This window comes from Bidens hawaiensis, unplaced genomic scaffold (genome assembly GCF_021521415.1).
Source record: "Bidens hawaiensis isolate Kalapana, Puna unplaced genomic scaffold, B.hawaiensis_p1.1 tig00029852_1, whole genome shotgun sequence".
NCBI lineage: Eukaryota > Viridiplantae > Streptophyta > Magnoliopsida > Asterales > Asteraceae > Bidens > Bidens hawaiensis.
The window spans coordinates 26039-53206 of NW_027494947.1; the positions used below are offsets into that span (position 1 = coordinate 26039).

Here is a 27168-nt window from a genome sequence, read left to right on the forward strand (position 1 = left end):
ATTTAGAAGAACCGGTTTTCTTTAAACTAACTTTTTTAATATTATGGACACGATGTCCTTAGCCAAATCCGAATATCGCTTGCAGTCTAAAAACAACGGGATATCAACATCTTAGGCCTCAATTATCAATGTTATTGAACTCAAATGGGCAAGAAGGTTCCCATTCTTGGGGGAACAAAACCATTCAGACATAAGAATTTTTTCCATGGGTTTCCGAAATTTTTTGGGTTCAAATGTCTACCACTTGATATATTTTCTTTCCGATTGGGTCGGGTCATATAATAAAATGGTAATATATGAACCATTATAAGATACATAATAAAAACATGTAATTAGAAAAATCATAATAAAATTAATTAGAATATCTTACAATTGTTCTCTGCGAACTTTCAAACTTTTGAGAATGATTACTTCTTCTAAACAAACATTACTAGACAACTCTTTTTGATATAGCAAATACAACTGCTGTTCAAATATGCATCACCAATCCATTTACACAAGTTGGACTTCTCGTATTCCATTTAAGAAAAATTATCATGACACTTAACGCTATAACTGGTAAAAACGATGCACCAACATAGATTTGAGGCGTTACTTTTTGTTTCCACCGTAATCTTACAAGAGTAGATAGACAATTGAAGTTGACAAATCTTTATCTGTTTTCAAATTATCTATGTAGTTAGGGTGTTAAATCTCAAGTCTTCTTCATGCATGATCACATATATACATCTCCGTTAACCTATGTATATTTGGTACATCAAACTCATAATTATTGCACATGCTCAAGCTAATACAAATAAATAATTCGTAAATTTATCCTTATAAAACAGTTCCCAAATTACATTTGAATTTCAATATGTAACACCATGTTAAAACAATCAAACTCATAATAATAACGAAATGTGATATGTAGATAAAAGATAGAATACAATAATTGTTTAACGTACGATAGGTACGCGAATACTTATATTCATAAAATCGATCCATGAAATCACATCACAAGATCTCAAAATCGTCAATACATATCCAATTAATTATTGGTTCACCAAAATAAACAGATTTGGATCGTTAATCGATCAATGTTTTACTTTTCTTCACGAAAACCGTTTTTAAGCGTATTATAGATTTCTTGAACGTTTTTGGGGTATTGTATTTTAACACTGAGCGTCTTTAGTTTTTGGCTTGAGCGTTTAGTAAAATGGCTTTGAGCGTGATTCACGTACCTATTATACGCTAAGCAATTATGTTACGATAACTTTACCCGTGATGTGTATCCCTTGTCTTGGCCTTATTAGTTATTAGCCTTGGGCTAAAGCAATTCTCATCCATGTTAGCAATATGAAGTTTATTACTATTATTTTTCCTTTTTACAAAATAGTCGACATCCTATAAAAATAAATCAAAACTTCTAATGGGCTTAAAATGGGGTGGGCTTGATTCTCAAAAGATGGGTTAATACTTGTATACTGAATAATGACCCGATAAATTAATGGATTTACAATGGGTTTATATTTGAGTTTAGTAACACTATTTATAATGCTCGTATTTCAACTTTTATCCTAACACCGATGAATTACACCATTGGTCCCCAATAGTTGGTGATTTTAGCGTCATCAGGCCATTTTGGCCCTTTTGAGCATTTAGGGATTCACGTAAGACCAAATAAGAAATTAGAATATGTAGCGTAGTAAGTGCAGTTAGACTTAGAATAAAAAAGAATTATCGATGCCAATGCGACCTTAAGTTGTGTCCGTTCCTAGCACCACCATTATCACCATGTAAAAGTTACTCTTACCAAACAAAAAAAGGTGTAATTTAAGCGTACAATGTATTACTTACAATTCTAAAACACCAAACTGAGAAAGGAAATGAAATTACATAAAAATGTAAAATACATATAAACAGTGACTTAGATATTTTATATTGATTTATTGGATACATGATTAATCAAAAGCATATGAGAATCTACAACCGAAATGCACATGGCTAGCAAATGGATCAACACATTCCAACGTCTTGTCGTACCTTTCTTTTTACCAATTATATCAAAGATTATATTATCTTTTAATAAAAAGTCACGTTTGGGGGCTTTGTTTAGACTTTAGAGTAACAAATTCCTTTAAAGGAATTTAAATAAGAAGAAAATAAAAAAATAACTACAAAATATTTAGTGTTTTGATATTTATAGTCTACTGTATGCAAGCATTATTTTTCATCATATCTTAATAAATATACTAACCTGGGTTTTGGCCGTATTTGGGCCCGGATTTTAACAGGATAGAGGTGGAACCGGTTCCAACAGGTCCGGGTTTCCTGTCTGAATCAGGTATAACAGATCTTTAATAATAATAATACTTTTGACATTATCACATAATATTCCAATTTCAAAGGAAAATACATACGATATTCAAACCCCACAACAACTTGTGTGACAGTTTTTCTTGTCTAGAAACATTACTTCATCAACAACTTTGCCAGTTTGCTCCCACCCACCCTATATTAACAAAATTGGGTAAGCTTTTAATAATAGACAGAATTACAAATTTTGTCCTTTAAAATAAGACGAATTACGGTTCGTGTCCTTTTCTAAGTTTCCTTGCAGGCGGTGTACTTTAAACTTTTTTTTCCTACAAGTTATGTCCTTTACGCTAACTGGGTTAGAAAAACTCTGTTAAATTCCATCACGTGAGAAGCATGTGAGGGCATTTTTGTCTTTTCACCTGTACCTGCAACTTCTTCTTCTTCTTCAAAATAGAAAAATACCAAAAACCTCGCTGGCCGGACTCGAACCCGCGACCTCAGGCCGGACCAGAGTGTAACACACACACCAGCCAACCGCGCTGGTGTGTCAGTTGGTTTAACATCGTAAACGTTTTAATATATACCAAGCTGGTTGCAATATTGAGTGTAGCACTTACAGTAGCTGGATTTATAAACCATTAACAATTAGAATACAAAATGGGCTGGTTGGGGTTCGAACCTGCGTCCCCCAGCCGACACTAAGAATAACCCACACCATTACACCAGCTGCGCTGGGGTGTTTGGTTGGTTGTAACCAAACACAAACAATATGAAAAATACAGTAAGCCCAATCTCCCCCAAATTGAATATGAAGTCTAAACCTAAAATTGATCAATCCGTTTATTGTTTGTTAAATTAGTGTTAAGGTTATTGCGATTGGATCGAAAACGAATATGTTACATGTATTTCTTACCTAATTTAGTGATGAATCGATGTTCAATTTGACGAACACAGCCGGCGCAAACACGCGATCAAACTGATACGAACAAGATACCGTAATGTAATTGATTATAGGGCTTGTTATGGCGAGGCCATTAGGAAGATGCAAACCAGACCAATTGAAATATTATGCTCGTTATACTATATATTCAGAAACGGGTATAGGCGGCCAAGTAAAATAGAAAATATGTATCATATTGCAACCAGCTTGGTATATATTAAAACGTTTACGATGTTAAACCAACTGACACACCAGCGCAGTTGGCTGGTGTGTGTGTGTTACACTCTGGTCCGGCCTGAGGTCGCGGGTTCGAGTCCGGCCAGCGAGGTTTTTGGTATTTTTCTATTTTGAAGAAGAAGAAGAAGTTGCAGGTACAGGTGAAAAGACAAAAATGCCCTCACATGCTTCTCACGTGATGGGATTTAACAGAGTTTTTCTAACCCAGTTAGCGTAAAGGACATAACTTGTAGGAAAAAAAAGTTTAAAGTACACCGCCTGCAAGGAAACTTAGAAAAGGACACGAACCGTAATTCGTCTTATTTTAAAGGACAAAATTTGTAATTCTGTCTTAATAATATTCCAAAACCTAACCATTTATGACTCATAGACAACAGTTCAAAACCACACCACCACCTGCACCCTGGTCCACTAACCCATCACTCAAATCAACTCACGTACACTTGACACTGTACAACACTTGCACCCAACTTGAACCCGGGCACCACCTAAACCCCACCTCCCGGGTACTCTCCGGCGACATAAACGCCTCCTCATTCACACTCTCCATATACACCTCCGAAAACCGACACCCGTTCCTCACCCGAAACAACGACACCCCCTTCGGATCAATCGCAAATCCCAAACAATGTACCAACCAAACCCGCTTACAAACCTCCGCAAACGCCTCGAAAAACGCGGTTTCCACGTATTTTCCAACCGAAACTAAATTCCTTTGGTTTAAATTCCCAAATAGTGACATTTCCATTTTGGGGTGAATAATTTGTAAATATTTAAACCAACAAAATTTAGCAAATGCTGACGTGGGCTTCCATGTAATATATTCCCTAGCTTTCAAATACTTCAACTCCATGAATAAATCAAATGAAACTTTTTGCTGGTGTTTACGGGTTCGTCGCCCGGGCCCACCGTCGCCAGAAACAGAAAAGCCCGGGTGACTGAACCCGATAAACATTTCTCAACAAATAAACGACTCGAAAGCAAAACATTTATGCGACTCGTTCCAGTAGACAATACCCGGTTGGATCAAACCGACGGCCGCGTCAATATCCCAATTTGCGTATTCCATTTCCGATACCATTAACTTTACGAAACTTCTAACTGACTTCATCGCGTGCTTGAGAGCCGTTACGAAGTCAGTTTCGATAACTGAAGATTCTCGTGGCGAGATAACGGGCCGCTTGCGTTCAATCTTCGCTCCATTAACTTGTTTTCCCGCTCCATTTGTTCTAGTTTTTGTTTTAACTTAACAATCTCGGAGTCTTTTAACCGGCTTTGATCGACTAACTTCGTTTTGGTGATGTCATATGTTTTGACTAGATTCTTTTGTTCTTGAATCTCGGCCAACATTACCGTCGTTTCAGGCATCGGGTCATCGATATGCTTCTTCGAAGACGATTGTTTTAACTCGGATAAGTGTTTAAGCTCGGATACGATTATCTGATCAGCTGACTGGATGCCTTCAGGGTTGTAAGGAGATTGTGCACATTGTAACTCGGCGTAAGTGGCCTTAACCGAAGACAATGTAGCGAATAATTTCGCGATAAATGCATCCGTGGACGCTTTGTTTTGCAGCTTCTCGATTTCTTCATGGAAATGTTTGTTTTCGATGGTACTCGATTTGTCATGTGATTTCGGCTTGTTGGGTTTATCTACATTGGTTGCGGATCGAATGTGAAACACTTTCGCAAACGTGCGAGCGAGTTTGTTCTTTCTTGGTGTTAAGGCAGATTGGTTGATTGGATCCATCTGAAAGGATGAAGGTGTGATGAGCATGGTTTAATAAAAGATGTAAAGGATATGTAACTTAATAAATAATACAAAAGGTAGTTTGATAAGTTTTCATGAAACTTCTATTTTTGACTTTTAAGTTGTTACAAGGACATCTATGGTTACCTTCCTTTAACGTATGGTTTAAGTCCATACATATCATTCATACACCTTATCTGAAAAGTACTTGCTAACAAATTTAACAGATGAGTATGATTTAATTCAAGAACTCGTTTTCAGACCCTTCAATATCCTGCTAACCAATGTTAGCTAACCTTTAACAGGTCAAAGGTCGATAGTCGATGAAAGTTGGATTCGAACATAAGAACTCTACTACAAGGATATATTTTCCATTGCGTCAGTGTATTGGAACCTAATAACTTTTACTAGGGATGCAACGGGTCGGGCTTGGGTGGGGTTCAGGAATTCTCAAACCCATACCCGGATATTAACGCCCGTCCCAAACCCGTCGGGTTTTAATTAGGTAATTACCCGTCGGGTTTCGGGTTTCCCGTCGGGTATATCCGGCTCAAAACCTGTCGGGTTTTGACAAATATAACTAATCGATTACAAAGATGGAATATAATATGTATATAATACAATAAGCTATATTGGGTACATCAGGTATATAATCGGGTAAATGGGTTTTATGTTATCGGGTAATCGGGTATAGTAGAAATCCCAAACCCGCGAAAAATTTCAAAACTAATCCTAAATACGTCCCAAGCCCTAATGAATCGGGTATTACCAGTCCCATTTACGTTGGTTTCGGTTTTCCCATCGGGTTCGGGTTTCATTGTCATCCCTAACTATTAATGTTTTCCAGTCTAAGCGTCCAAATTTTTACCGCTCTGATCGTAAGGAGTAACGTATATTATTTAGGGTTTGAGTATCAAGCCTACGAACTCAGTTTTTCCTTATAATATTGTAACCATCAACTGAACGGAATACAATCAGTATTTTACCATCTTACAAGCTACATAAATTGTCATGAGTTCACCTAAATTGGGACAGGGATTGGGGAACTAAACAATGGTCAATGATGAAATGTCTATTTACATATATGATTCATTGGATCATATTATCTTTCCACAAAGTATGATGATACATTGACATTGTTCCACATCCAAAAGAATAAAACAACCATCATAAAGTTAAAATATCCACATCCACTTGTTAAGAAAATATGACCCAAAACAAAGTTAACAAAAATTGGTCCACTAGATCTATGAGATTGGTCTAGGTTCATAATAACACATTCAATGAAGATGTTTTTTTTTCTCACCCGGGTCCTATATGACATCTAGATGGTGAAAAGAGTGAATATATCTGAAATTTTAAATAAGTCCGTATAAGTTTTTATGATACGATAACACTCTAAGGGTGCTAGAAGCACGTGAAGAAGTATCCATAGAACCCGATTCATATCAACCGGTCAAATGAGGACACCTCATCTTATTATAGTACCCAAAAAAACTATCAAATTGGTAGGGGCCCAATGTTTTAAAAACAAATTTTTTACTCGTATCGAATTGGCTAAAAAATGATACAACCGGTTGAACTAGGTCATACCGTAAGGTTTAATCGGTTGAATAATTTACCTTGGAATTTCCTATACATACAACTTCAACTCCCAAATAACCCAAAAGTAAATGATTTCATAACAAAAAATAATCAAAATTCAATCCATATAAAAAAAATAACACAAAAGCACTCAATTTAAAAAAAAAGTCCTAAAGTTTGCTTGCTTGAATATTAATTGTTGGGTTAAAAGTAATTTTGATAAAATATGAGCCGCAAATATCAAAAAGTTATTGGACTTAAAACCGGTTGCCGGTAAACACCGGTATTTTAGAAAAAACCGCCGGTACAATGCTCTAGCAAATGGCCTAAAATATCGGGCTCAAAATAGCAGTATGTTGTGTGAAATCCGGTTTAACCGGCCAGTTTGAACCGGGTTTTTAAAACACTAGGTAGGGGTTCTTTTGGAGACTTTTCATTTTTCATTAATTTCAGTTTTGAGAAATTACATGGAAATTGTAGATGCAAAGAATATGAGAGTATGAGAGTTGAGACTAGAGCTAATTCGCTAAAGACATAATATCTAAAACGCGCTAAACGTAAACTATATAATTTTATATTATTCAAATCTTAATGATGCACCAAATGATAAAGAGAGCTTTATTATGTCATCCTAGCAAACTCCAAATTACAATATTATTAAATAGATTAAAAGTTTAATCGGACCCACCGGTGTGGATACTTAAAGCAGGCTTAAAATATAAATTCAGTATATAAGTCTTATCACCGAAAATGGGATAGAAAACAAAATGCAAAAATACATGTGGGTCCCATAGTGAGCCAGATATTACGTGAAAAGAGGTCCATTATTTGACGAGTGGGTGTCTGCATCGTCAGCAGAGCCTGTTATTTTACAGTAAAAGCAAGCTTGTCTACATGCGGGTGAGTAAATATAAGGTAGGAACGCACTACCCTGTTTTCCAACGTTCTTAATGTGACATTTTTTATTAACCAATTGGTCGGATTTATTTCTTTTAACTCATCTCTTGTCTATCTATTAGTTTCATTAAAATTAATATAAAAAAATAGTCGATTTGTTTTTTTAAGCAACTTTTTTTTATTAGTTTTCTAAAAAAGTTAAAAGGTGTTGATATGTTAGGTTCTTTATGTTAATAAGTTAATTTATGAAAAAAAGTTATAACGAGGTACAATAAGGAATACCAAACACCCTTTAAAAATATTTATAGAATGTGTGTAAAAAAGTTGACTGGTTGTTACCTTGAAATTTAGTGACGGAGCTTAACTCAAGATGAGAGGGGGGGGGGGGGTCTCGAAGGTTACCGGGGCTGACATATCTAGGGCTGGACTCGGTATGTTTAATTTTTCTAAATGAACGGGTACAAATTAAAACTTCTACACGAAAAATCAGGGGCCCTCAACCAGCTTCCCCCCTTGGCTTTGATTCAATTAGTCAAATGTTATGTTATTTGTACACAACGAAACAACCTGTCTTAAACCATTTACATACGTACCTTGTTATGGTTAATGTTTCCCAGTTACGACTCGTTACACCTTTTATATATGTACCTTATTTGGGGTAATGTTGTTTGAATTAATGTTTTTGACAAAAATAAATATATTGGATTACGACTTGACATGGGTTCAACGAGACTAGGGGTATGCATGAAAACCAAAAAAAAATAAAACGGAACCAAATTCCTAGATTTTCATAATTTTTTTCTTCTCAAAATTTTCAAGCTACCGAAATAACCAAACCAAAACAGAACGGTTTTCAAAAATCCAAAAAACGAAGTTTTGGCTGTAACGCAAAACCGACCCAAACCAAACTATCAGTCAACGAGAAACTTACCTTTACAAGTGGAGAAGACGCCTTGATTAATTAGCCTTCAATTCAAAAGTCAAGAACGCATATCACACGTCCTCTAAAGCCAACCACTGAAACCCAAACCAACGATAAAAAAACCAAACATCAAACAAAACACAAACTCTGAAAGTGAGAAATGCTGCAACATTTAAAGCCCTAATGTTTGGTAGTTCGTACATATTACACAACACATTAAACAGGTGTTTTGCATTATTATATACATATAGAAAGTTATTAAAACCTTTGATCCGACAAGATTCATATAAAAAACAATTCCATTTAGAGCAGATTTCGTAACTAACCAGAAAACGGAACCTTCGATTGTCTGTTGGAGAACTTATATTAATAATTATTATTATTATTACTATTATAATTATTCTGTCTGCACCAACCAACCACCAAGCTGATAATAATAATATGGGAAGTGAATTAAGAGAGTTATGAAGAACAGAAACAGAGGAAGAGAAGACTGGAGAGAACAAAGGTTAATATATATATAAATAAATATAATGTGTAATGGCTGCATTGGCAGCTGAGAAGACATTGGGAATTTAATAACAGCTTGAAGCTACTTTGAGCTTCATGTGTGGTTAATTACTGTTTTGTCATTGGTGGTTTGAGGTAGGGTGTTTTTTTAGAAGGGTTGTGGTGGTAATTTTTTATTTTATTTTTTGTGGTTTAAATTTTAAATGATTAAATGTGGGTTTTTAGAAAATGATTAAATGTGAGTAATTGCTATTTATATGATTAAATGACACTATGAAAGTTTGAATGTGGACTATTCATTTTGGTTTATATGTTTTGATTGGGATTATACTAGAGTAAAGCATGATTGTTTTATTAAAAAGAATGTAAAGTTATATAAAAAGTTAGTGACATAAAGTCATAAACAATTACGTCTTATTCTTGAGTTTTTTAACCAAGGAAACAAAATGAAATGAGAGAGAAGGATAAGAAAGAGAAGGGAATGATATTTTTTTTAATTAGGTTTGTTCTTAGGTTGGAAGGAAATTTGAGGAAAGAAAAGTATAACTATGTCATCCTTAGTAATCATCTCATTTTTTAGAGGATAACTTATTGGAAAAATACATTTAATTAATCCCTCCTAACTCCTTCTACTCCTTTCCTTTCCATCATAAAAAAGCCTCAAGAACACCCATTTTTTAAATATCCTTAGTTTTCCTTTCTTTTCCCTCCTTTAAAAAAACTCAAGAACAAGCCGTTAATGTGGTTTGATGCAAAGGGACATGGGTATTTATACAATAACGCACATATCTATACTACATTATAATAAAGATAGAAAACCTCTCATCTCCCTCCATTCTCTCTCATGAGACGCCGTACCATTTATTAGTCTCTTCTTGCCGGCGACTTAAATACTGCTTTTCCGGCAATCATATTGAATGTTTCTGGCTGTATTAAATACTATCCTCCGACCAATTGAATACGAGTTTGAAGTCGGGGGGTTTGAATTGAAAACGACAGATGATAGGGTTCTAATCATCCTCCTTCAATTCAATAAATATCCGTTACTTGGTCTGTTCATAATCCTTCAGTTACCGTCGCCTGTCTTAAGTACTAGCTATTAGTTTCCCCCTCACCTAACGAGTCGATCATCGTCGTACCTTTATTTCCCCAGGTTTGTTTAATTTCCTCTCCCGCTCTCAAATTTCTTTTACAAACGTCGTGATATGAAGATTGATTATATCATGTTTTATTTACTTAGAATTTCATTTCATGGTAGAAACATAGATATTACATCAACATAGCAGGTAGGCGGGCAACAAGCTGCGGCGCCACCCCTTTCTGAATTGCAAACCCTAACCTGCTAAAGACATACCCCTGCCCCTTTGGAGTCGACACATTGCTATGCACAACCCGTTGGACCCTGGTTAGGAAACAGATAGCTTCCGGTGCCAATGAGCCAAAGGTATCAAAAGCCAGAGAAACAAAAACATGTTGGTTCTCTTCGCAGGCTTTAACATGTTTCTCCGCCTTCTTCGTTTCAGCCCTTTTCATTGCTTGCCCAGCTACAAACCCATTATCCCTCAAACCAGCTAAAGGAGATACCCCCTGTGAGGTCAACACAAGCGTGTTTCCCCCCCGCCCAACCAAAGACGAGGAAATCTGTCGGTCGTAGAGTGGATTTTTCTTCCATGGGGTCTGTAAGGAAGTTTACGGGGGCTTCCTTTTTAGCTGATATCCCAGCTCGCCTTAAGATGTCCCAAAGAACGTCCCGCACCCAATCATGTCGGTATTTGAACCTAGACATCTCCTTGCAATGAACCGCATGCTCTCCAAATTTATCCAGGCAAGCCTTACGGCATATCGGACATGTTTCGTCCTCTGGGTACATTGGGACCATCAAACGGTACTTAAGAATGACCCTATACTCGACCGCAGACATGCTTTGGCCAAGCCATCAATCGGGATAACGGTCGGAAAATCTTGGGCATGAGGACCTTGTAAGCATTCAATAACCGCCTTCTATCGGGGGGACAATTCATAAACTTCTCCCATTTATTGAATTTGTATGTGGAACCTATCAATTTGATTTTCCCCTAATTTCAGAAACTTTGGATGAGTGCTTCGGTTCTTCCAGATAAGTTATAATGTGTTTTTTATGGATTTTTGGGGTGGTTGTTTATCAAATATGTTACCGGTTTGTTCCATTGGGTCCTATGTCAGATCATGTATATATTTACTATCCTTTTGCATGAACTTGGTGAATTTGTTTGACATATATCAACTATGCTGCTTTGACTTCTTTAAACGATGAAATCATAATAACATATATGTTTTTTCGTTGGTTGTTGATAGTAATTGTTTGTGTTTCTCTAAACTTCCACTGTTTGGTATTGGAGTTTTATGAGTTTTGATGTTTTACTGTTTTTCGTTACTTTGTAGCAATTTAATCTAATATGAATTCAGAAGGAGGAGTGGAGGAACGAGGTCAACTCTATCTTCAAAAGTTGTTCTTCATGGTGCTCATATAACTTGCGGGATTGATTTGAGAGTTGAATGATGTGAGAAATTCTTCAACCCAAAGTGTACTTAAATTATGAGAAAACAGGCGACTGAAGTCTCTATTCCGATTACAGATAATGTTTATTGCCCTTATACTTGGTTGTTAAATATATATACAAATTACTTTGCATTTAGGTTATCTTAGTATTATAATAATATTACTCAAATTAATTATTTTCAAAATAAAATAAAAAGTAAGATGTAAGAAGATTATATGTTAATAATAGAGTACTGAAATGTATTACTTACTTTTAATCTTGTGGATATACTTAATTGGATGACTTGATTATTTCATGTTTGGTTTCTCACTGATTTAAGTTGGATTTGACTGCTTCATGATGCTTTATCTGATCCTGGGAAAAAACGTGGTGTTCCATCAGTTTGTCAGTTTATAAAAAATTTGACCACCTTTTTTACTCTATTTTAAGCACAGTATCTTGTAGTTATTTAGATAAAGTAGTAGTTTGGGGCACCCCCAGTGTTATGGTTTCATTAGCCACTAGGCTTCTCTACAAGACAGTTGAGATCTCCATACTACATTGATTTCCGCAACTTTTATGCACACCAACTGTTTGTTAAAAGTCCTATAAATTCTTAACATCTGGTAACAAATATGAGTTCTTCAAGTAGTGTTTGGGTGTTTGCTACTAGCTCTTATGCTGACATATCCTATTTGCTGTGGTGCAAAAGGAGGGTAGCAAAACATTCAAAAAGGCAACTCATTAGACCTCATAAGTCAAAGACAATCCTCTTTGTTTCATGTTTTTTTCTCTCTTTTTTTTATGTTACTTACAAATTTGTGTATAGGAAAAGTGTAGATTTATGTTTTGATGACATGGCAGCCCAAATAACATGAAAGAACATAAAAGTCCTTGACTTTTTCCCCGCAGATGTGTCAACCTACTGCATATCTACAATGACCCTGAGGAAGTAAGAAAAAAAGAAGTTCAAAATTTGAAAGTTTTTGAGTAACGAACAAGCATTACTAATTCATCTCTCATTTTTTTTACACTTTTGCAGCTTGAACTATTGGTTGCAACACTAATGGATCTTGATGTAATGGATGGCACTAATGGATCTTGATGTAATGGATGGTAAAGGCGCTGTATCATTATTGGCAGAGAGTTTAATCTCCCGAGTCCGCACAATGTAGGCCTCTTGATTTCTCATAAAATGTAACATCTCTGTAGCTTTTAATCTTGTTTTAAGTCCAAAAGATACTTGTTGGTGAAAGTATAATACTTATACTTAGGTAATGCACTTACAACTAGGTGTGTAAACAAGCGGAGCCCGAGCTCGCACAAATCAACTTTGGCTGTTTAGAGCTCTACGTAGTATTTCAAGATTGAGCTCGGTTTGCGCTTCTGTTATTTATTAATTAACAGTTTAATTGTATTATTTGTATACACGTATAATTGTTTTAATATATGGATTTTGCATATCTAAAATGTAACTAATGACATACATTTGTTTTGTTACTTTACATTTTCTTGTTTTTGTTTCTTTGTAAACTATAAAATGCATGTTCAGGTACCAAAAGGATTAGAGTTTTGAGTTAGAAAGCTGAGATGTTCACGCCTACGGGTGACTAGCCATGTTATTATTAGCCCTACCTAATTATCGAAATGGCCCGATCTAAACGTGTTCAATGTTGTGTCATTGGATACATGTAAGACTTGCGATGTTTTGGTCTAACGTTTATTCGCTTTCGGTTACTACAGCTTGTGTAATCAGTTGTTTTTTTTCGTGTTGGATTCATGTACAGACATCATTTTGTTATTTATGGTTTGAGGTATATTTGGATTTTGCATATCAAAATGACATGCATTTGTTTTGTACATTTACAAATAAATACAATTTTACCTTTTTGTAACATTTTGTTGTTTGACTTTTCTAAGAGTCAAAATTAGGAAAGAATCTGGTGAACTCTTAGGCCAAGTTTGACTTTTGTAAGAGTCAAAATTGTTTCATGGGGTACAGAAGGTTCATCATGATTAGTGCTAAACATCACACTCCTTTTAGTGATGCCATAATATGATCAACATGAGACATTGATGCTTGAAGGAATAAATAGTAGCAATTACGTCAAAGGCAGGATTGCTACAAGCCTACAACTGATAGTCAAAGTTGCTGTCATTTCAAAATAGAATGAAACAAAGGGGTTAGATAAGTATTGGCTTTTAAGCCTTACAATCTCTAGATATGTATTGGTTTTTTTACTATTATTTTTTTTACCAATGACCCACAGTGGGTTAATAAAAATGTCAATTATTGTGCATCAATTGTTGTAATTGAAACAGTGAACAGATTGGGTTCTTAAAGTAGGTTACAAATCAAAATGGTTCCAAACCAACTAATTTTGGTTGAAAATTGCATCGCATCCTGCTTATGTTGATCAAAATTTGGCGTTGTGCTAACTCTGCCATCCAAATAATGTGTTGGACCAAAATGAGGACGCACCAACCGAATTTATATTTAGTCCCCGCGCGTTCCCGTCGCAACGCGCGGGCTCTCCTACTAGTGTGTCTTGATATGAAAACGATGAAGGACAGAATTCGTTACACATGTTTTATTTTTTTTTGCAAACAAAGATTAAAAAATAATGACGCTTGACGAAAATATTCTTAGAAGGCAATATTTATTACGCATGACCTAAGATTGAACGAGACACTCTCTTATCAACCCAGTGGTACCACATCACTGCCCAATAAGAAAATGCCACATCACTCTAACTCGTACTTGAAACTTTATAAAATATTATATTTTAAATATTGTAGAAAAAAAGGAAAATAAAAATTATAAAAATGTATTGGTATATGTAGCATAACATGATTGTTTAAGTAAATAAATGTCAAAAACTTTATAAGTGGTTAGTTTTCAGTAGGATCGGTTTTGCCATTCAAAAGGGGTGGCGACGCAGCTTGTTGTCCGCTTACCCGCCTCTTTATTGTAGTTGGATCGTTTTATATGAAATTTAAATATGGTCGTTTAGAAAGGTTTTCTTGTAATTTGTAAAAGATAAACTATTAAGAAGTGAATAGTATTTTTCCCTTATGATTCTTTTATGAAATTATCAATGAAAATATGGTTTAAAAAGGAAAAAAAGAAAGAGGAAATTTATTATTTATAGAAAATCATTAACTATTTCTTGAATCTTAAATAACGTATCCACTAAATATTTATTTTTACACCTGTCATATCTAAATTTACCAAATATCTAGGCTATTAACCCATATAAATTTGCTTGAATAGGTACTAAACTACTAACTGTAGATATTTATTGGGCGTAGACCAATACAATTATCATTGTAAATTTGTAGGCTCCTTCAAAGGTTTTATTTGGGCTTAGATCTACCAGTATACACTATACAGGTTTGGAATAATGGGTTTCATATGGACCCCAGCAATTGGTGACCAGCCCAAATTGTTGGCTACAAGTATGGCTGTTCACGAGCCGAGCCGAACCAAGTGAAGACTTGCTCATTGCTTGGCTCGTTTACAAACGAACCAAACCGAACGACTGAAATTCGAATTGAGCAAAAACTGAAACGAGCAAAAATCGAATCGAGCATTTTTCGATCGAACATCGATCGATTTCGAGCATTATTTATTTATTTTTCACTTTAAAATTTTCACTAAGAAACAAGTTTGAAGGTTATAAAATATATATTTTATAAATAAATTAGTAGTTTTTAAACAAAAGTGTAATAGAGTGTAAATTTTTATAAAAAAATAAGTTTGGAGTGAGATAAAATGATCATGTAACAAACTTTTAGTATTATAAAAAACTTGAAACAAACAAATAAAACTATAAAATTGATGAAATATGAAAATTTTAAGGTTTATTGGATTTTAATAATCCAAACTTTGGCCTATTGGCCGATATTAATCCCAACTTAAGAAATTCCCTAGATTAATCCAAACTTTTACTCTGTTGGACTCCACTGAGTCTTTTCTTAACAAGAACTAACTCGGTTAGTTTTAGGACAAAACATGTCATTTCTACAAGCTAAGGGGGACAAACGAAAAATGTAATTTAACTTAAAAACTCATTGCCACATGCGCCGCCACCGACACTACCACCACCTCCACCACCGTGATCGCCGTCGACATCGTCACCACCACCACCGCGGCCTCCGCCTCCACCACCGGGAGGTGGGTGTGGAGGTGGTGGCGGTGGCGGTGGTGGAGATTGCGGTGGTGGCAGTTGTGGTGATGGTGATGGTGGTGACGCCCTTGATGGTGAGTTTTTAAGTTAAACTCAAATATTCATTTGCCCCCCTTAACTTGAAGAAATGACATGTTTTGCCCTAAAACTTACCGGGTTAGTTTCTGTTAAGAAAAGGCTTAGTGGAGGCCAACAGAGTAAAAGTTAAGATTAATCTAGGGAATTTCTTAAGTTGGAATTAATATCAGTCAATATGCTAAATTTTGTATTATTAAAATCCAATAAACCAAAATTTAAAGGGGTTAAAAAATTGTAAGCTTATATTTATGTGTTTTGTCTGTATATTTATATATTTGTTCATATATATTTACATATAAAATAAATTAAAAATATTCGAGCCAAACTGAACCGAGCAGACATTTGCTAGTTGTTTGACTCGTTTGCAAGCTGAACTGAGCAGAGCGGCTCGCTTACAATCGAGCGAAAAACGAATGAGCATTTTCCGAGCAACTTCCGAGCGAGCGGCGAGCAAGTTCGAGCGACGAGCGATTTGGACAGCCCTAGCAACAAGTTACAACATATTCATATTTTGGGACTAAATAAGTATTTAGAAATCGGTGTTACCATTAAATACAAACCGACTAAAGGAATGTAACACACACTACAATAATCATATTAATACTAGAGTAATTTTGTTACGTTATGAATATGAACTATACTAATAATAATAACTGACAACAACACAAATTAGAAGCTTAAACTATCACTCTAGTTCAAAACTATAACGTAATAACTAATAACCATTACTATAGTGTTTACATGATTATTTAAATGTCTTTCACGTTTCACATTAAAAGTTATATATCTCACCCCTACAAATCTAAAACATGACATGAAGTTGTGTTTGTTATGTCTAAAGTATAAAAGCAGACAAAAACTAAATAACTGAAATTTGTTTGGATTAAAATCAAATTTAAGTTTTTATAGTGTTGTATAGTTAACATAACTTTAAGGTCTGATTGCTAAGTGACTAAGCCTACAAATTCTATTGCCCGTACAAAACCGTAAAAACTTGAATTTGGGTTAATCTCAACAAATATCATTTTTTAGTACGTGTCTATTCTTTTAGACCGTAGACATAACAAAAATAACTTCGAGTTGTGTTCAAGATGCGTAGGAGTGAGATCTAAGACATACAACTTTTAACACGAGAACTACAAAAACATTATAATAAAGGAAAATTGGATTTTAATAATCCCAACTTAATGTAGTTGGCCGATAATAATCCCAACTTTGAAAATAGCTGTCACTGGTCCAAACTTTCACACTATTTGTTTTCATTGGTCCATCGTTAAAAAAAAACATAATGACGTTAAGTTTTTTTTCAAATTTCAAACTGATATGTTAGGGCTTTTGATCGGAATGAGGATACAAGTCGATTGATGTAAAACTTACCTCCATACAATGGTCCAAACGACTAAATGATGCTTCAATTCTCGTGTTTAAACTATTAATTAACAAAAATCAAGCTGTTTGAAGCGCCGTTTCAAGTTAAGTTTACACCAATCGATTCGTATTCTCAATCCGATCAAAAGCCCTACAACATCAATTTAAAACTTGAAAAAAACTTAACGTCGTAATTTTTTTTAATGATGGTCAAATGAAAACAAATAGTGTGAAAGTTGGGACCCGTGACAACTATTTTTAAAGTTGGGATTATTATTGACCAACTGCATTAAAATTGAGATTATTAAAATCCAATTTTCCTAATAATTATTCCAACCCTAGCGTTTTTGTTATTACCATGTAATTTTAAACTAGAGTGGTAATAACAAGTCTAATTCATTTTGTTATCAGTTCTATTATTACTGTTCTTCAAAACCATAACGTGACAAAAATTATTCTAGTATTATTGTTCACGAACAGTGTGGAATTTGTCTTGGTGTTAATTTTTTTTTATATTTCTTTTGTCCATTTGTGTTTTATGGTAACACTATATTTGTAAATAGTTAGTTAAACCAGCCTTTGGTTTTCCAGATAAACTATATCCGGACTCAGACCCGCTGAACCGGTTACCTGTCAAAATCTAGACCCGACCCGGCCGAAACCCAATAAAAACTTGGAAAAAAGTGGTTCAAAACTCGACCATACCGGAACCAGTTTATACCTGAGCCTGCTCTTAACTTTGTTGACCAAACCTAAAACCGCTTTATGAAAAACCTGGTTTGCCCACCTCTACGTTGTAGAGGTGCACAAAATACCTGTTTTCGAACCTGAACCGGAGCCAGATTTTATCCGTACGACCTGGTATTAGATTTCTCCTTGGATCCGTACCCGGAACCATCGGAACTGAAAATACCCGGTAAAAATCCCACCCGGAACCTAAAAAAAACCCGAAAACCCGTTCATATACCTGACTATACCCGAAACCGGTTCCTACCCGACCTTATTTTGACTTTTGTTGACCATACCCAGAACCGGTTTCTAAAAAATCCGGTTTGTGCACCTCGTTGTAGACTTGTAGTCGTTATTGGGCCGGTCTTCGTTCGGCCCATACGAACCCGATTACCGAAGTGTTGGAATTTTGGTCCATGTTAAGATTTTCGAATCGGTTAATCAGGTATATTCGTGTGAAACAAATCAATCTCTTGCCCTAATATACACTCCAAGTGAACAACAACCGACAAGTAACGGATTCAAATACATCCATTTCCGTATTTAATATCTATTCTTTTCCTTCGTCTTATCTCCCATTTCTCAGCCTCATAATTTTGACCTAAAAATAATAAAAATCACATCTTTATTCCAAATCTCAATCAATTCACTTATTATGAGCTTCTAGTCTTCCAATTTCAATCCAATCAATCGATGTCTGTTGAACGATCATTCGAAGCATGGGAAGAAGTCCAACGCCACGGCTTAGATCTCGCCGACCGATTAACCCACGGCTTCACCGATCTAATCCACACCCACATCACCTGGCCAAACCCTAACCCACATAAACTCTTCGATGTCGAATTCAACACCCACTTCGCCGAACGTGATTTTAGACTATTAGTCGATAACACCAGTCATGGAATTAACGGGGTTTCTGCGATTCTTGATATTGGGAATAAATTGGGTCAGGTTGGTGCCGACTTTGGAGCGAGCTTGAACGGTGTGGTGCAGCAGTTTGTGAGAAGGTTGCCGGTACCGTTTCGGCATGAGGAGGATACGGTTATGTTGAGAGTGGATGATGGCGTCCAGAGGGCGGCTGATTTGGGGATTAGTATGCAGGTGAATGAGGATTTGGGGACCATTGCGAAACGGTTTAAGGAGTTCGGGTTTGATGAGACGGATAAGGGGAAGGATGATGCCGGTGGTGACGAGGGTCCCGGGATTAATTTGAAAGCTGCGGGCTTTTCGGGCGGGAATCAGGTAACACTTTAACTCGAGTTTAAGAAGTTAACGGTGGTTTAGAATTTGTTAGGCGTTAGTGGGGCGGTGGGGTACTGACTAGCGATTAATCGGGATTAATTGGATTAGGATAGTTTTATATAATATTGTAAAGTTGCGTATAAAAAATTTAAATTTGGGCCGACTAGTGATTAGTTGCATTGATTAGCTGAAAATTAATCAGGAATCAGGTAAGTTTAAATCAAGTTTAAGAAGTTAACGGTGGTCTAGAACTCGTTAGGCGTTAGTGGGGGCGGTGGGGTACTGGTTAGTGATTAATCGGGATTAATTGGATTAGAATAATTTTATATAATTTTGTAAAGTTGCGTATAAAAAAATTGAAATTTGGGTCGACTAGTGATTAGTTGCATTGATTAGCTGAAAATTAATCAGGAATCAGGTAAGTTTAAATCAAGTTTAAGAAGTTAACGGTGGTCTAGAACTCGTTAGGCGTTAGTGGGGCGGTGGGGTACTGACTAGCGATTAATTGGGATTAATCGTATTGAAAGTTTTTTTTTATATAATTTTGAAAAGTTATATATATATAAGATTATATAAATACTTATAGTATAGTATAGATCAAGCATAAGCAGTTAAACGTGAACATAACAAATCAATGAGAAAAACCAATAATTTGGGTTAACGTGTTAAAACCAAGGTTCTAGTTGGGCCAACCAGTGAATAGTTGCACTGATTAGCTGAATAGTGTTGTAGAACCCGCTAGGGGCTAGTCGGGTGGTGGGGTACTGACTAGCAATTAATCGGGATTAGAATAGTTTTATATAATTTTGTAAAGTTGCGTATAATTTTTTTTTAATTTGGGCCGACTAGTGATTGGTTGCATTGTTTAGAAGAAAATTAGTCAGTAACCCACTGATTGGTGATTGATCACGGGTTTTTGTGACACTGCAAGTTAAGTAGTTGAAGCTTAACTTTTATTATTTGTATTTTTTGATAAGTAGTTTGTTTGTGTGATTACAGGGAGTACTTAATTTTTCGACAATGTTTGATAGTCGGACGTGTGGTTTAGAAAGTTCTTTAGCTGCAAGGGGAGATATATGGAGGATTGAAGCATCGAATGGAAGTTTGAATTCAGGGAATGTGAATTCATCTCTTTTTCTTGTCCAGCTTGGACCTGTACTGTTTATTCGTGATTCGACTCTTCTTTTACCGGTTCATTTGTCGAAAAAACATTTACTTTGGTATGGTTATGACAGAAAGGTATAATCAACAACCAATAATCAATCTTTAATCTTTACAATCTTTTAATTTATGCCTCCGTGAGAATGAGCTTATCGTTTGTTGGTTGATTATCAGAATGGAATACATTCTCTCTGTCCAGCTGTGTGGTCAAAGCATAGAAGATATTTATTGATGTCAATGTTATGTCTTAATCCTATGGCTTGTGTAAGTCCAGTTAAACCGTGATGATGATAATCTTGTAATTTGAAGCATTGAGCATAACATATATTATTATTACTACATGTTGCAGACGTTTATGGATTTCCAGTTTCCAAACGGTCAGCTCACATATGTTGCTGGTGAAGGCATATCCACGAGTGCGTTCCTGCCTCTTTTTGGCGGTCTGCTTCAAGCACAAGGCCAATATCCAGGGGAAATGAAGTTCAGCTACTCATGCAAGGTGAGTTATTAACGTATTAGATTTAAAAGTTTTGATTTTTATAACCATCTTTTTTAATATATGAATATGTTGGCAGAATAAATGGGGAACGCGGATCACACCCATGGTTCAATGGCCTGCAAAATCATTTACTTTGGGGTTTGAACAAGCTTTGGCTTGGAAACGATCTGGTCTCATGGTCAGGCCCACAGTTCAGTTCAGGTATGATCAGATATGATGCACTGAACGCGTCTTCATGTGTTTTAATCGGCTTACTTTTGTCATTTGACCAGTTTGCAGCCAACATTCGGTGGAAGTGACCCTGGGCTGAAGGCAGAGCTTGTGCATTCACTAAGCGAGGAACTGAGTCTCATCGGCGGGTGTTGTTTAGTTTCACACCCGACTGCTTTTGCATCACTATCGGTATATTTCTTGAATTCTTGATATTATTAAAGGTATGTATTTTTTGTTTGATTCTAAGATGGATGTTTGACTGTATATGCAGTTAGGTAGATCAAAGTGGAACGGGAATGTTGGGAAAACCGGGGTAGTATTGAGAGCTGAAACGCCTCTTGGGAATGTCGGCCGACCCTCGTTTTCCGTTCAGTTAAATAGTGGTATTGAGTTTTGATCATGAAGGATACTGTGTATTTATAACCAGTCTTATGTTTTTTAAAGCTATAATGATTATAGTTAATGTAAATATAAGTGATGTGAACATACAGCCTTTTTTTTGTATGACCGGAGCTTGATACCATGTTTGGATGGTAGTAAACTTGTATTCTGGTTGGTAGTTGGAAAATAAATGAATCGTACATCTTGTGTAAGTTTAACTTTGTCTCAAACCAACCATAAATAGGAAGTAATAATCTTACCTATATTATTATTATTTGTATACTTTTAAGACATGCATAATCTATTTTTAATGAAAATGTGTTGATTGTGGATTGCATTTATTAATCTTTTTTATTTAATTTAAACACTACTCAATACTTGGGATGAGTTTAGTACCGGTACCGAACTAGTACCATAATGTTGGTACCGAATTGGTACTGACCGGTATCGAATTCGATTCCGATATCATTTGTTTATCCCAGGAGTATGGTCAATTTTGATTTCTTTTTATTAAGTCATTTAATTTTATTTCTAGATGGTCAATTTTGCTCAATTATTAGTTTTTTCTTTTATATTTTGTCTCAATATGTGAACAAATAAATGTAAACAAAACAAACAGACTAAATTTGCAATGTTTATACATTACCAAAATACTTAAATCACAGATACATTCGTAGTAAGCATCTTACCAATACTTTTAATAAAAAAATGCACGAAAAGTGAAATTTACAGGGACATCTCTCTATAAGCTTAACTTATATATGCAACTCATTTAAAATGAATTGCTATAATTCACAGCAACAAATTCTGAGGAAGAATGGCGTCCTCTAAACAGAAGAATCGCCTGACAGATCATCAGTCGACCCGCGAATCGCTCTTTGAGTATCCCCCGAGGCAACAGAGGTCACCGTTTGACTATCCTGTGACAGCAGTTCAAATCCATTGCACCCCGTTTCACTACTTGTGTCTGAACCGGAATCTTTCCTTCCAACATACTCACCACTGCTGACATGGCAGGTCTAAGGGTCGGTGATGGGTTGGTGCAAAGAAGCGCTATGTTCAACATCCTCATTGCCTCTTTCTTTGAGTAGTTTGAACCCAGTACCGGGTCCACCAGTTCAAGTAGATTTTCTTGCTCTTGTAAAACATACGCCTTCAAGTTCGACCAACGTACAAATATTTATTATTGATCTATAAATCACGTGTGCTACCGTAATAACCAAAAGAATTAAATTCAAATTTAAATGTTACCCAATCAAGAAGGTATACAAACTCCTCCTTTGGCCGATAATTTGTATTACTTTTTCCCGCTCACAATCTCTAATGCAACGATTCCAAAGCTATAAACATCTGCTTTATCTGTTAAGTATCCTCTCATAGCATATTCTGGAGCCATATAACCACTGCAAACCACACCATCAATATCTCAAATGTACACACACACACACACACATTATCAAACAATATAAGAGTATGCTCACACTGTTCCAGCAATTCGTGTGCTGATATGTGTGTTTTCTTCTTCATCAAGTTTCGCAAGACCAAAATCCGATATTTTGGCGTTAAGTTCCTTATCTAGAAGCACATTAGTCGCCTTAATATCTCTGTGAACAATTTTCAACCTTGATTCTTCATGTAGGTATGATAAGCCTCAGGCTACTTGAATACATATCTTTTGTCTTGTTGGCCAATCTAAATTTAGCCTCTGGCCTTCTTTACCTGTACATGAAACAACCCGTGATGACTAAATATCATTAACTAGGATACGCGAGTTGATGTTGAAAAGTACGCTGTTTACCAAAAAGAGCGCGTGCAAGACTGTTGTTTTCCAGGTACTCGTATATTAGTAACAATTCTTTTCCTTCTATACAACAGCCAAAAAGCTTAACGAGGTTTGGATGTTGTAAAGCCGATATCATGCCTATTTCAGTCACGAATTCACGGTTCCCTTGTTTGGACTTTGCGGAGAGTTGCTTAACTGCTATTTCAGAACCATCTGAGAGTACACCCTACAAGAAATAAAAAATTAAAAATCAATATATATAATGTTGATTATGTGCACTATATGTAAACGGTCAACACCCACCTTGTAAACAGGTCCGAATCCCCCTTCACCGATCTTGTTTGCAAGGTCAAAGTTATGTGTAGCAGCTTTAATTTGTCGCAAACTAAAATAACCCGTTTGTAATTCAATAGCACCTCGAAGTTCTGTGACATCCAAAATTATCAGAATAATTAGTAAACAAAAGTGATTTATAGAAATAATTTTGTAAAAAAAAAGTTCTAACCTTTGTCTTCTTTATCCCCTCCTAGATAACCTTTCTTCCAAAGAATAAATAAAACCAAAGCGACAAACGCGCATGAACCGACAACGATAGAGAGCCCGTTGGTTGGTATTTCAAAGTCTATTAAAAAGAAAATAAATAAGTTTACAACCGTTTTTTTATCTTTGAAAATAAATAAAAAATATGTAATTTCGTTTACTAACTTGGAGTTACGGTTATAGCAGATATAAGCGGCCCGTATACACCCCGTTGCAGTAGTCCCCTTTCCAGCCCAGTACAAGTGAATCTCTAACGTGCTCCCATTAACACGAACATCAGTAAAATCTAATACGATGCTCCTTCCGGTTCCATTAGCTCTTTCCCTTATGTTAAAATCTTTCACTAATAGAAAAAACCAAATTATATAAGTATGATCAAAATAATATCATAAAATGTGAATAGATAAAAAATACGCCTTCCCAGACTACTAAAAGTTGCATCATTTGTATACTGTATTTCAGCAAAGTGGAGGCTACCACTTCTTAAACACAGTCCATAATACCTAAGTGAAGTAGGAGCTAGACGGGCGCTTCTGTAAATATTATCACCCATCACATCGGTTATTGGTTACTGCCCAAGAAATTACCGTTGCTGGTATAAGCCCATCTCTCAGAAGATGTATAAAACTACGACTGTTCACTGCTTGCGTCTTGTTCGTATTCATTTCCTTCAAATTCTTCTCTGTTCCCACCACAGTTAATAAATAAATTATAACCTGAAATGTCAACAGAAATTAGATTGTAAGATTGGAGAAATATTTAATTACAGTTGGGGGTGTGCATGAGTCGAGTTTGGGCTAAAACCACATTTTGGTTTTTGAGTTTTTGAAAACCGTTCGGTTACGGTTTGGGTTCCATTCAGTTCGTTTTTTTTTTGGTTTTACCATTAGGGCTTGAAAATTCCGGGTCGGAATTTTTTTGCCAAATTAATGAATTTGAGCCTAAAATTTTTGTTAGTTAATAGATTATTATACATTTGGACTAAGATATTTTGGATACACTATATACTAAATTATAATAAGCTACTTAAATTCAAAATGAAAAAATGAAAATCTATAAGTTCGGTCCGTTTTTTTTGGTTTTAATCACACGCAACAGCGAAACCGAACCATAAGTTCGAATTTTTATACGAACGCATAAAACCAAACCATCGGTTTTTGTTTCGGTTCGGCCTTTTCGGTTGCGGATCGGTTTTTCCGGTTTCAAGCACACCCCTAATTAAAGTTATGTGTATATAAAAATATAATTTCACAAAAGGAGAATAATTTACGGTCGGGATTCCGGCTGCAAGTAAGTCCGTCTGTCAAACACCAAGTGTTTCTACATCATAAATTCACGTTTAGAATAACGTAAAAGCCAAAAATATAAACAAAAACATAGTTTTAAAAGTTGGAGACAGAAACATACGGGCCTGTTTCTTCTGAAGGTGAAAGAGCAGCAACTAAATTCCTGTGAATGCATTAGAAGTGACAAATAACTGAATAAGTAAACATAGAATATTTTCTTGCGGTAAAAGTTGAGAAAACTTACAAGCTAGATTGCTGGCAACCGCGTGTGTCTACTTGTGTAAAGTTGTTGTAGGATAAGTCACTGTAATGAGAAGCTGGCAATATAAATGTATATATACTGATATTTATATCAAATAGTAGCTATTTAAGGATTGAGGAATAACTAACATCTTTTTATTGCCAACATAAGCCCATTGGGGAACGCTTCCTGACAGTGAGTTGTTGTTTAGAAATCTGCAACCATGAAAAAAGTTTAGATTTAAGAATTCCTTACAGTCTTACACACTATGAAATTAATTTGTTCTAATTAGTTTTACATACGCAGTGTCAAAGTCAACCCTCCCAATTGAATCGGGCACTTGACCATCCAGCATGTTAAAGCTTAAATCCCTGCAAACAATCAGTTCAAGTATATAAATAAAAAAAGAGAATGATCAATATTTAATCTTGAAGATCGGTGTAATGACTCACAAGTTTTTTAACTCAGACATCTGTCCTATGTATTCAGGTATTGAACCTGTAAGCATGCAATTTCTCAGATGCCTGCAAAAAAAATTAATTAGAAAAATTGATTTGAACTTCCTGTAAAAAGTCCTTATATTAACTCACAGTCTAATCATGCGAGTCATATTTTGCAGATCGGGAAAGCTTGAAGCTGGTCCAGTCAAATCTGTTATCCTCCTATTAATCAAAATAAGCAGAAAGTAAGTTATATGACCAAATCCAAAACCATCCACTTACAAACATATACAAAGTGAACTCACAATTCCGTTAAATTTCTCAACAGAGATATTGTAGAAGGGATAGGTCCCCCCATGATGTTCCTTGCCAGTCACTGTGCGGTTATACAATATAATTGTACAAAAAATTAACCTTAAATGCAGTCAGATAAATGATAAAAACGTCATCTCCGCCGGCTGTCAGTGCCATATTCACGGCGTCCTTCACTGAGCCGGCGGTGAGTTTTTCTGCGGGTTCTTCCGCAGCGGCGGCCACGGTTGTGAGTTCACCTCTAGTGAGTTCACCACCGATGGTCTCTACCGCGGCGGCTTCAACCGTGCCTCCGGCACCGGCGACTACCTCGCCCCCGGCCGGTTCAGCAGGTATGTTTGGGGCTTCTAGCCAATTTCTGCCTCCTTCCCATCTGCCTGACCTTTTGGATGGATATCCGTTAGGTTCGGGTGATGGGTTCGGCAGCTACCGGCCTGTTGTCGACCCTACAGGTTGCGTAGGGTTATTTTGGCCTATTCTCTTTTTTTTTTATCATCTTTTCCTAACTGCCTTTTGTTTTTGCAGTGTCGGATTCGAATGAGGTGTATGTTCCACGGTGGAACATCCGCCGGGGAACAACCCTTCGGACGGCTGTAGACTGCGTCGAGTGGTCGCGTCACGCGGCCCCAAGTGGCGCGTTGGGGGAAGCCATGTCTAGCTACCAGGAGGGTAGGCTGACAAATGAGTTCGGATTCTCCTTGCCCGGATGCAGCCGCGCGTCGAGTTGCTTTGTCATGAAAACGACAAGTTAAAGGCTGCGCGTATCCAAGAAGTGGCTCAGGCGCGGGCTATCCGGGAGGAGAACAGGAGACTTTCCGCAATTGCTGCGGAGAAGGAAAAGGCCTTCAAGGCCCTCGAGGTTGAAGTGCAGGCCCGGCTCGAGGCCCGTTCCAAGGCTACCCCAAGCTGTTAACGAACAGCTTCGGTTGGCTAAGGAAACTGCGCGGAACGCGACCGAAAGGGCAACCAAGGCTGAAGCCGTTGCTGAACCTCTGCGCGCCGAAAATGAGGAGCGTAAAGCCAAACTAGAGAGGCTTCAGCAGGCT

At 36.3% G+C, this 27168-nt stretch overlaps 1 protein-coding gene and 2 pseudogenes across 3 annotated transcripts; 1 reads left to right on the plus strand and 2 right to left on the minus strand.

Annotated features, from left to right (window-relative positions):
* Nucleotides 1–3815: 3815 nt before the first annotated feature.
* LOC143579475 (protein GRAVITROPIC IN THE LIGHT 1-like) lies at nucleotides 3816–9121 on the minus strand (annotated as a pseudogene). Its single transcript, XR_013143467.1, has 3 exons — nucleotides 8957–9121; nucleotides 8640–8725; nucleotides 3816–5227 (listed from the first exon to the last, which is right to left on the minus strand). The product of XR_013143467.1 is annotated as a protein GRAVITROPIC IN THE LIGHT 1-like (transcript).
* Nucleotides 9122–18682: 9561 nt separating this feature from the next.
* Nucleotides 18683–21751, plus strand: LOC143579473 (uncharacterized). Its single transcript, XM_077062773.1, has 7 exons — nucleotides 18683–19266; nucleotides 20266–20505; nucleotides 20602–20691; nucleotides 20777–20926; nucleotides 21003–21127; nucleotides 21199–21328; nucleotides 21411–21751. The coding sequence occupies exons 1-7, from the start codon at nucleotides 18718–18720 to the stop codon at nucleotides 21534–21536; spliced, it is 1410 nt and encodes a 469-aa protein (XP_076918888.1). The 5' UTR covers nucleotides 18683–18717; the 3' UTR covers nucleotides 21537–21751.
* A 390-nt stretch (nucleotides 21752–22141) lies between these two features.
* On the minus strand, nucleotides 22142–26162 carry LOC143579474 (putative LRR receptor-like serine/threonine-protein kinase At1g53440; annotated as a pseudogene). Its single transcript, XR_013143466.1, has 15 exons — nucleotides 26116–26162; nucleotides 25961–26032; nucleotides 25823–25894; nucleotides 25673–25741; nucleotides 25520–25585; nucleotides 25374–25433; nucleotides 25251–25292; nucleotides 25114–25163; nucleotides 24009–24559; nucleotides 23809–23925; nucleotides 23607–23728; nucleotides 23319–23529; nucleotides 23002–23239; nucleotides 22772–22923; nucleotides 22142–22673 (listed from the first exon to the last, which is right to left on the minus strand). The product of XR_013143466.1 is annotated as a putative LRR receptor-like serine/threonine-protein kinase At1g53440 (transcript).
* Nucleotides 26163–27168: the final 1006 nt, after the last annotated feature.